At 38.4% G+C, this 11,479-nt stretch overlaps 1 protein-coding gene across 1 annotated transcript; it reads right to left on the bottom strand.

Moving 5' to 3' along the window:
- Positions 1 to 6,560: 6,560 nt before the first annotated feature.
- LOC142179867 (uncharacterized) lies at positions 6,561 to 11,105 on the bottom strand. Its single transcript, XM_075250755.1, has 7 exons — positions 10,611 to 11,105; positions 10,103 to 10,263; positions 9,824 to 9,895; positions 9,093 to 9,192; positions 8,488 to 9,033; positions 8,104 to 8,226; positions 6,561 to 6,683 (listed from the first exon to the last, which is right to left on the bottom strand). The coding sequence occupies exons 1-7, from the start codon at positions 11,103 to 11,105 to the stop codon at positions 6,561 to 6,563; spliced, it is 1,620 nt and encodes a 539-aa protein (XP_075106856.1).
- Positions 11,106 to 11,479: the final 374 nt, after the last annotated feature.

The raw sequence follows: 11,479 nt of genomic DNA, 5'->3' as shown, positions 1-11,479 counted from the left end.
AGCTATCGGAACAATCAAAACTCTATTCTAGAGTCATTTACACATAAGTCAACATCTGATCAACCTTTTCAACTTAAGCTTCCAACCTTGAGACTAAATGTCTCAACTCATTCCGAAATATCTCCGGAACCGAACCAACTACCCCGGCAAGTCACATAATAACAATTGAGCATAAAATAAGTAGTAAATGGGGAACAAGACTATAACACTCAAAACAACTGGCCAGATCATTACATATATTTTGTATGATGAATACCTAATTTGCTTATTTAATTCTTTATATTTTGTGTTACAATTATTATGAAGGGTGTTTAATTGCATAGGGGTGCAATAGAATGGATCAAAATGTGAAATTACAGAATCGTGAACAATAAAAATATTACAATTATGATGTTTTAAACTGTCGTAATATTAAATTAGAAAAAAACTGTAGTTTTTTATTGAAAAACTGACGGCTCAAAACTACCACAATAAACAATGAAAAGGCCATACTAAGAATTGTAATATCTTAAAAATTTTATAGAAGTAACGGCAGTTTGTAAACGCCATAATTAACATCCAACAAAAGGCCACATTATACAATGCATATTACGACGGTTTTGAGCTACTGTTATGGCGGCTAAAATGAAACCGCCGTATACACTTTGTGGCGGAAGGGATTGTGGCATTTTGGAAGTGCCGTTAAATCATATTGTGGAAGTTATAAACTGCCGTTAGACATAAACAAAATCGCCGCAATAACCCTTTTTTTGTATTGGATCTCAAAATTCACATGTTAAAGTAGTTGTTATCCAAGATTCTATCCTTAATTTGCCGCGCTAAGCTTGTGTTCCCTTTAATCATATTGATTACTACCATAGAGTCACATTCAAGGAAGATGTTTTGGAAACCCCATGAAATACACAACTTCACCCCAACTATAATGCCTTTGCCTCCGCCAAATTATTGCTGCCCCTTCCCATGTTTTCATAAGAGTAGTGTTGTTCGTATACGTGACCATAGGTCAGTCATTTCACTACTATTCAAAATTTCTGATCCCTTTTAGTTTTGTTAAGTAGACTCTTCACTTTCCCTTTGTTTTTTTTCTTTCTCTATCCTGCCGCCTCCGGACTCCAGCCAGTAGCGAAGTCAGAAATTTCTACAAGGGGTGTTCAAACTTGAAAGAAGTGAAACAAATTCCTTGAAAAGAGTGTTCATTATATATATATTATACACCTCTAAAACCTAATATTTTATCTATATATAGTGTAATTTTCGATAAAGGGTGGTCGGTTGAACACCCTTCGGATAATGTAGCTTTGCCCCTAGCTCTAGCTATGGTGGCTCGAATATCAGTCTGAATATTTGGCAGCTCTGATCCGAAAAGATGCAAATTAATTCATTGCATCCATTCGCATATTGGCTCTACTATTTTACATATACCGATAATGAAATAGACGTGCATTAGAGCATTATATTCCAACAAAAGCATTGAAGATTTCACTCCGACGTTTAAGATTGTGAATTTCTTATAAACTTATGTAACAAGGAGAAAAAAACATATATGTGCAGATTAGAAAACAAATAGTGTATTAGATCCAACACTTTTATACATACACAACATAACATAAGTTAAATACTAAAGTAGTTTAATTGTTTAATCACCTTCATGCAGTCGACCACAACTTTCAACCTTCTTTCATTGCAATTAAGCATCTATATTATGGAGGAAGTTAGAGATGATCTCACCTTTACTTCTGTCTTTTTCATTGTCTTGATCATGTATATGTCATTATTTGTCATGTCGAGAAGCTTCCACTTTTTCAGGGGAGCATAGTTCTTTGAGAGGGCCATAAATAGACAACATATACTCTGTTGCATCCACCTTAAATAACATCCTTAAATCCCTAGACAATATATTGGTCGAAAATGCTTTAAATTTTATCTTTTTACACACAAAGTCTCCTAACTCTTAGCACTAACTAGTTCTGTGTATTCTAGTTCAAAAGGCATTAGACATTATGTTAGAGTGTGGCTAGTAAAAATACTTCTTGTTGTAATGATATACAGAAAATGTGATCAGCAGTTCTAATTTGTATTGGGAACAAAGAGTATAAATTATATATTGTTGAAAGCATAGACTTCTTTTTCCTGTTGGCTAGGTAGGAAGATCACCAAGATGTTCACTTGTACTCAATACGTAGAAAAGCTAAAAGGATATTGAGATGTAGATGATTATGCATTCTATATGATATTTCCTGTTACCCGTAGGGAGACATAGAATGTCACCAGAATTTTGAAGTTATGTAAGATAATTGAAACCTCGAGAGAGTGCCGTAGAATGATGTAGAATTTGTTAAAGATCATGGATAAACATATAATACCCCCTATTAACAGTTATATAATTTGTTAAAGCTCATGGATAACCATATAGTACCCCCTATTAACAGTTTTTATATTTATATATATATATATATATATATATATATATATATATATATATATATATATATATATATATATATGTTGCTCTCAAATGCACACGCAAGTATACATGGTCGTACAAGTAATAAAGTGATAAATCGAGTGTCGAACCCACAGAGACTTGTGTTAACTACCCACTAATTTTACCAAGATTATTATTCTGTCGATTCAATCAGAGTTCAAAAGTGTGATTATACTAAGCAATAATTCTAACAAATAACTAATTAATCAAGCAACAAAATAGTTATTGTATATTTAGTAGAGACGAATATTCCAAGGTTATGATCGATTCACCAATCCTATTGTGTTCTAATTAATTTCCCCTTTCATACAATTTACTCATGGTTTCTAATTAATCGAATAATTGCTCTCGTAGTATTCTCCTGAATTACTACTTGCCTAATAAAAATAGATTAACGCATATATTCCTATGGAATCAATCTATGAAGAACGCATTAAGATTACGATATTTAATTAATCATAATGACTAGGTATATTCCTATCCTAACCATAAATCTGCCCCCACTCAGAGTTAAGATCATACCCTCTTCAATTCTTCTCTAATCTAGACGTAGCTTTCCCAAGCATAACATAGATAGTAAATAGAACCTAACTGTTAGACAGACAATTAAGTAATTAATCATAGAATTGAAGAAGCAATCATATATTAGCAATTTGTAATCAAGGTTAAGTCAACGTCAAACAACAACATTCATGGCTAAATCACAATCCCAAAACTATGGGTTTTAGCGACTCATGATAACATCAAAACAAATTCACAAGTGTTGAAAAATTGAGAATACTAAGAAAAGATAAAGAAAACTGAGATATCCTCGTGTGTATTTGTCCCTCAAAGTGGCGTCTCCCCTCTCAAAATAGGCTTAGTCATGCTTTTATATGCGTTGGAGAGGGGGAGTCTTGTGCCGAAATAACTTGTCCCGGGCGAATTATGAGAACTTTTCCGTCACCAGCGCCCAGGGTAGTGTGGGGCGCTAGCCCTGGCACTGGACTTTTTAACATTCTGACTTATGTTCCACGGGTAGCGCCCCATGCTGCCTGTGGCGCTACTTTGTGACTTTTTCCCTTTTCTTTCCCTTTTTGCTTCAATTTACGCACCTTCGTCCCAAACTGCCTCCGGATGATTCCTACACATAAAAATACCTCAAATTAGCACAAATCATTACATTACACATCTGAAATCTACGAGACATGAGTAAAATACGAGGCAATATGCATATAAATATACATATTTTAAGCCGAATATCATCACCCCCACACTTAGACTCTTGCTCGTCCATGAGCAATGGGACTATCAACTACACCCCAACAACGTACACATCTTAAGTAGAGAGGAGCACTTCAATTTTTAACCATACGCTCTACTCTTGACTATGATCGATACCAGCAATCAAGCATGAACATACAAATTTCACATTCTTCCCGTTTTAAACATGCCCAAGTATAAACAATTCAATTCAACCAACTCAAACAACCTATCTATAACCACCCTAACTCAAGAGTCGACTCATTACCACTAAGCACTCTCAACTTGCGCACTCACCAATCAAGAGAAATTCACGACATCACCAATCCATCATGTTCCCTCACTAACAAACACAAGAGTGTAATGTAGGCTAAGGGATGGGTAGGATAGATTTAGGAATAGTAACTAACCCTCCTAAGTACTTTAATACACTACACTCAAAAATCGAGCACATCTTCTTCTCAACCAATTCACTCGCCACAACCATATATAACATAGCCATTTGTTTTCTCAATCAAGCTATTCTATATTCACACTAGCACGAATTAGTAATATTAGGAGATGTTTGTTTTTCTACATTATTTGAATTATTTTTTCCTTTTCTTGAAATTTTTTCTTTTTCTCTTTTTTTTTCTACACACACTCCATACATTAAGGTTCATCGGCTAGTGACATTTTTTCACAACTTTAGTGCACCTTAAGGGACCTTCTAGGGTTCTACTTGAAAGCTACTTCCCAATCTCTCACCTTACTTCTTTTAGAGACTAAGTGCCTTTGGAGGTAAATGTTCAACAATCTCAAATTCAAAACAAAATAGGGGTACGACTTGTAATGTGGGTACCGAGAAAAAGGACTATAGGCTAAAAGGGGCTAGCAACGGAAAAGTTTTATTTTATGTGACAAGCACATCTATTATCAAGCAAAGAACTACCTCCGTCATCTCCTAGACTAGCACAACTTAATGATTTCACTTCGATTAACGCACGGGGAAGTTCTATACTACACAATGATAGCACAAAATAACAAAAATCCTTACACACACACATTGTACATGACTCAATTAAGACGGTTTTGTTCAACTCTCAAGTCAAGCAAGTACATATAGTTGAGAAATGTTAAGCAATATTGCACTAGGTGACATACAAGTCAAACAACTGAGAAAAGGCATCACAGAGTAGGCTATTTATTTTACTCAAGCATCACAATTCAAATCAAATGTACGGGAAGAAAGAGCGCATGCCATCACCTAATGTGCCAGCACGAAACATGTCAATAGGTACCTCAGAACAACTCAGTTTTTTTATATCCTACTCCAAAAAAAAATAAAGTACCCGGTTCGAGCTACACCCTTGGAAAAGAATCAGCGCCCAAAGAAAAATCAAGGGATACTACCTAACTATCCTAAAAAAATCTTTTTGGTATTTTTAATCGGACTTTAATCCCTCAAGAAAATTATCTAAAAGATCCATCATCGGGAAAAGTCCGAACTGTTTCTATTTTTTGTTTCTATTTTCATATTTAATTTTTTTTTAAACTTGACTATGTCTACTACGGGTTCCTAAAAGAAAAACTAATAAAAAAATAGATTTATACAATTTACATCACAAAAAGTATTTCCCCCACACCACACTTAGCATATGCATAGTCCCCGATGCATGTAAGAATTTAAAGTAAAGTAAGGTAGAAAGAAGAGCTCCCTGCTAGTCGGATTCCACCTCCTCAGAATGCCTACCAGCAGCAGCTCAGGGCTCATCATCATCATCCGCTCCTAGGGGCACCAAGGCCATGGGCCCCGTGATGTCAGCATCAAGATCATCCTCAGTGTTGGAGCCTTTGTAGATGTTCTCATCCTCTGACGGGTGAACAGGATTGCCAGGTGCAATTCCCAACATCTCTTTGGAAGAACTGGACAGATCTATGCGTAGATGCATACGCTCGTTATCTGACATGCCTAACCTGATCATGATCACATTTAGGGGGCTATAGAGATACCTGTTAAAGTTTTCGTCCCTCTCATTTCGTGTCGCCTGGCTTATCTTAGACGTAGACTTCAACAAGGATGTGATGTCCATCAACCTCTTAGAAACCACCACAACCTCGTCATAACCGTGGTATTCTAGTACCTTCCTGGACAGTATGTACTGTGTTAACAAGTTGCCAAAGAAGAATCTCTTGAATTTTTGCCCAAATCGTATGCTGGCCATCTCCCCTAACATGATCTCGCACACATTGATGGTCGCCCTGTCATCAGAACAAATATCAAACACTCGAGCTCTAGTGCATTTACTGTTGTGCTCAACCAGCATTAGTCTGACATGCATGAAATTCTGCCACACCTTGGCAGTCTTGTTGAAGTCGAAGCGGATCATCTCAAGATGGGCATCACCCTTAGTTATTGTCCACTTTGCATTCGAATCGATGCCACATAGGGTGTGGTGTATAGCCTGGTATCTTGAGCGTTTGACAAACTTTTGCAGCCTTCGCGGGTTAGGGCTATCAACTCCCAAAAATTCACATTAGGAACGCCTATCCATTGGCACCTCCTTTTCGTGGACCCATGACTTAAACAAGTCCCCATTCCAATTTTCGTAAAGTTTTCGCACCATGCTCAAATTTGCATGGCACAGACACTTTAAGAACTTATCCATCTTCATTTCTCTTAACCGGCAAGCACGTCCGGGAAGTTCTTTTCTAGAGTTTTTACATTAATTCCCATTTCGGAGACATACCGCCCATATGGCACAAAGTTATTATGACATTGGATGTCATCCTTACGAACTAGATCCAAGTGACGCCTTGGTCCCGATAGTTCCTTCTTCGATCCATCGGCAACCTATTTCCCTTTAGCTTGCAGAGATGACCCTTCCATTTGCTTGTTCTTTTGAGGAGCAGGAACAGTGGTTGAGGACTTCTCTACTCCATTACCTTTGTTCGCACTATCACTACCCATATCAACCTATAACACAAATAATCATGAATGTGAGAATGAATCAAGAAATCCGTCGAAGGTTATAGTGAGAGTCAAAGATGACCCCACACTTAAAATCGAAGGCTCTATGTAATATACCCACAAAATTGGTTGAAAACGCACAAGTATTGCACCACAAGGAGATGGGTACTCAAGACTTCCCCATGCCGCACAATTATAATGCACTAACTATGCCACACAAATCAAACAATCGATCATGGCGAAATGACTTAGCCTTAGTGCAAACAAGTAACACATGGTCCCAATCTCTACAACTAATATACTACACTAGCTAATTCTAACAAAGTGCTACAATATACATAGTACAAGATACACGTTATGGGTGGCATGGTTATAATATATGAACATTAAAGACAAGCTTTGGATTAGGTAAACCCACCCCCAACACCCCACACTTAGCCTGATATCACATACAACTACACTCGGCTACTCAGACTTCACCGGTGCACAATTGACTCTTTCAAGCATTTTATCAAATACATGGTGGGCATTAAGTTTGTGCAACTCAATTCAACAATGGTGGAACATGGTGGCCCTCCCAAAGCTGTAACAACCAATTTTGTTCCACAATCAGGTCACCCACCATAGAACAAGTTCTAAGAAGCAACTTATGGGGGAATTTGGGGATGGGGCATTTGGGAGGAGGGATGAGCATTATAATCTACAAAATAAAAGAAAAGGGAGAAGGGAAACATACTTGGGAGATTTGTAGATGAATGCAAGAGGAGAAGAAATAAAAACTACAAGAATTGAGAGAGGGACGGGGATAGATACAGCGGCAGAGAGGAGGAAAGAGTAGCGGGGAGAGAGAGAGAGAGAGAAGGGCTTAGGGGGGTTAGAGTTATTTTAAATAGGAGGGGTTTGGGTATGGGTCATGGGTTGTAATGTGAGGGTAGATGGGTATGTGGTTCGGGTTTTAGGGGTAGTTGTTTTAAATATAACAACAACAACAACAACATACCCAGTATTATCCCACATTGTGGTGGAGTTATTTTAAATAATAAATGAAAGAGAGAAAAATATTACCTAATCCCCAGCCCAGCGCATTGCGATAGGCTTGGCGCTGGGGGACGAAATCTATCTATTTTTTGCGCCACAGGTAGCGCTGCGCGCTAGCCTGGGCGTTGGTCTGGCTATTTTCCCTTTTTCTTTCAATGAAATCCCCGATCCCTCGGAGCACTTTATATATCCAATTTACATGCCCCACACCATTCTACCTATGATATATATGCCTACAAAGAAAACAAAAAACTCTAGTCTACTCTAACTAAAAAAAATTAAAAAGTTAAGCTATGAAAGCAATAAAAATTGGGTTGCTTCCCAACAAATGCCTGATTTAACATCGCGGCACGACGCAGGGCCTCGCTTACTCATCAGCGAGTATTACTTTGGACTTCTCACAATCAATGACTCCTCCCCAATAGTACTTGACTCTTTCACCATTTAAAGCGCGCAACTCAATTGCACCATAAAGAGTTACTCTCACTACCTCAAATGGACCTGACCACCTCTATTTTAACTTCCCAGGAAAAAACTTAAGCATTGAATTTAACAATAGTACCTTTTGGCCAGGTTCAAAGTGACGTGGCTTGATTTTCTTTTCATGCCATATTTTTGTTTTCTCCTTATAAAGCTTAGCATTTTAATATGAGTGCAGTATGAACTCATTCAACTGCAAAAGCCTCTTCTCACCCGCGGCTTCAAGGTCCATATTCAACTTTTTAGTTTCCCAATACGCCTTGTGTTCAAGTTTAACCGGCAAGTGACATGCCTTATACGGGGATGCCCCACTTGGTGTTTTGTATGCAGTTCTATATGTCCACAAGGCATCATCTAACTTTGCAGCCCAATCCTTTCTATTCACACTCACTTTCTTCTCTAATATCTGCTTTATTTCTCTGTAAGACACCTCAGCTTGTCCACTTATTTGCGGGTGATATGTCGTGGTAACTCTGTGGCGGACCCCATATTTGATTAGAAGGTTATTCAACAACCGATTGCAGAAATGTGTCCCTTCATCACTAATCAAGGCATGTGGAGTCCCAAACCTCGAGAATATATTTTTCTTCACAAAAACAGCTACCACCTTGACATCATTGGTTGGCAATTCGATAGCTTCTTCCCATTTTGACACGTAGTCAACCGCTAGCAAGATATACTTGGTTCCTCTAAACAATGGGAACAGTCCCATGAAGTCTATCCCACACACATCAAAAATCTCTACATCCAGGATATTATTCAAAGGAATCTTATGCCTCCTTGTAATTTTTCCTATTCTCTGACATTGGTTACACTTTCTAACAAAAGCATGTGCATCCTTGAACAATATTGGCCAAAAGAACTCAGACTGTAAAACGTTTGCAGCTGTCCTGTCACCTCCATGATGACTTCCATACGGCGAGGCATGACAATCATACAATATAATTCCACCTCCTTTTCAGAAATACATCTCCTCATCAACTGATCAGCACACTGTCTGTACAAGAATGGCTCATCCCAGTAGCAGAAGTTCACATCATGTAGAAACCTCTTTCTAGCTTAAAATTCAATTTTGGGAGGAAGTACCCCACTCACAATATTATTCACATAATTCGCGTACCATGGGGAGAGTCTTGGGTCGTAGCAAAAAGTTTCTCATTAGGAAATGCCTCCTTAATTTGTCCACCTTCCTCCACGTGCTCATGATTTTTCAGCCTTGATAGATGGTCGGTTACTTGCTTTTCTGTGCCCTTCCGATATCATATTTCTATATCAAATCCCTGCAATAACAAAACCCAACGCATCAATCTAGCCTTGGATTCTTTTTTTTGTAAATAGATACCTAATTGTTGCATGGTCGGTATGAACTATAACTTTTATTCCCACCAAGTATGCCAAAACTTTCTCAACAGCCAACAACTCCTTTCAGTGGTGGTGTAATTCAAATATGTATCATCAAGAGTCTTACTCGCATAGTATGTGGATTAAAACATCTTGTCCTTCCTCTGTCCTAGCACTGCCCCTTCATCTGGCCTAGCACTGCCCCAATAGCATGGTCACGTGCATCATGCATAAGTTCAAATGGTAAGGATCAATCTGGTGCCATAATAATGGGGGCAGCCACGAACTTCTTTTTGAGCTTCTCGAATGCCTTTAGGAAGGCTTCATTAAAATTGAAGATTACATCATTTTCAAGCAACCTGCACAAAGGAGTAGCAATGTTTGAAAAATATATAATAAAGCGTCTATAGAACCCCGTGTGCGTGTCCCAAGAAACTCGGGACACCCTTCAAACAAATGGGTGCAGGTAATTTTTCAACCGCCTCCACCTTCGCCTTATCAACTTCAATGCCACTCCTTGACACTCTATGGTCCACACGATGCCTTCTTATACCATAAAATGGTACTTTTCCCAATTTAGCACTAAATTTGTTTCTTCACAACGGGCCAACACCTTGCCCAAATTCTTCAAACCGTCATCATAAGAAGACCCAAAGACTGAAAAATCATCCATGAAGACTTCTATGAATTGCTCCAGCATATCAGCAAAAATGGTCATCATACACTTCTAGAAAGTGGTCAGTATATTAGAAAGACCAAATGGCATTCGCTTGAAAGCAAAAGTACCATAAGGACATGTAAAAGTGGTCTTCTCCTAATCCTCTAGGCATGTGAAAATCTAGTTGTAACCCGAATAACCATCAAGGAAGCAATAATATTCATGCCCCGCCAATGTGTCCAACATCTGGTCAATGAATGAAAGTGTGAATTGGTCCTTGCGGGTTGCTTTGTTGAGCCTTCAATAGTCAATGCAAACTCTCCACCCTGTCACGGTGCGAGTAGGAATTAGTCTCATTTTTCTCATTCGATACAACAGTCATCCCCCCTTTTAGGCACACATTGCACTGGGCTCACCCAGTTGCTGTCAGAAATCGGGAACATGATACCTGCATCAAGCAACTTAATTACTTCCTTCTTCACGACCTCTTTAATAATAGGATTTAATCTCCTTTGTTTCTCAATACTGGGGCGATGTCCATCTTCCAAAAAGATTTTATGCATACAAAATGATGGACTGATTCCTTTGATATCACTAATTGTCCACCCAATAGCTTTTTTATGCTCACGAAGCACTCTGAGCAGCTTTTCTTCTCGCACTTCAGTTAAGCTAGATGAGATAATCACTGGAAATGTTTCAGAGTTCCCCAAGTAAGCATAGCACAGGTGCGCTGGAAGAGGTTTGAGCTCTACCTTTGGAGCTTCATCAATAGATGATTTAGGAGGGGTCAGAGTAACAGGTCTGTCCAACTCCTCAAATCTCCCAAGCCCATGGGCATATTTGCAAGACAAGTTAAGTACTTGCTCAATTTCTTCTATCATCTTATCTTCACTTTCTTCTTCATTCCCCATCAAGGCTCATTTAAGAGGATCAATGGGGCTCATATAAGGCACCAATGAAGTCACATCACTTTCCATCATAGAAATCATGGATAGATCTTTATAGTAGGCTGGCAATCAGAGTGCTTTATACAAATTGAATACCTCCACTCGATCACCCACTCTCATTGTCATATTTACTTCACATGCATCGATAATAGCTCAGCTCATGGCTAAGAATAGACATCCCAAAAAAAATGGGACTTCCTGATCAGGCTCATAGTCTAAGATAATGAAATCAGCAAGGAATATGAAAGAACCCACTCAAACTAACACATCTTCAATCGATTACTCCTTCAAGATGAGCAAGGGAGCAATCATACAAATGTAAAATCACTGTGGTTGGG

This window comes from Nicotiana tabacum, chromosome 4 (assembly GCF_000715075.1).
Source record: "Nicotiana tabacum cultivar K326 chromosome 4, ASM71507v2, whole genome shotgun sequence".
In the NCBI taxonomy this organism is placed as follows: Eukaryota; Viridiplantae; Streptophyta; class Magnoliopsida; order Solanales; family Solanaceae; genus Nicotiana; species Nicotiana tabacum.
The sequence above is the reverse complement of the archived record's forward strand: the minus strand, read 5'-3'. Positions and strand labels throughout refer to the sequence as shown.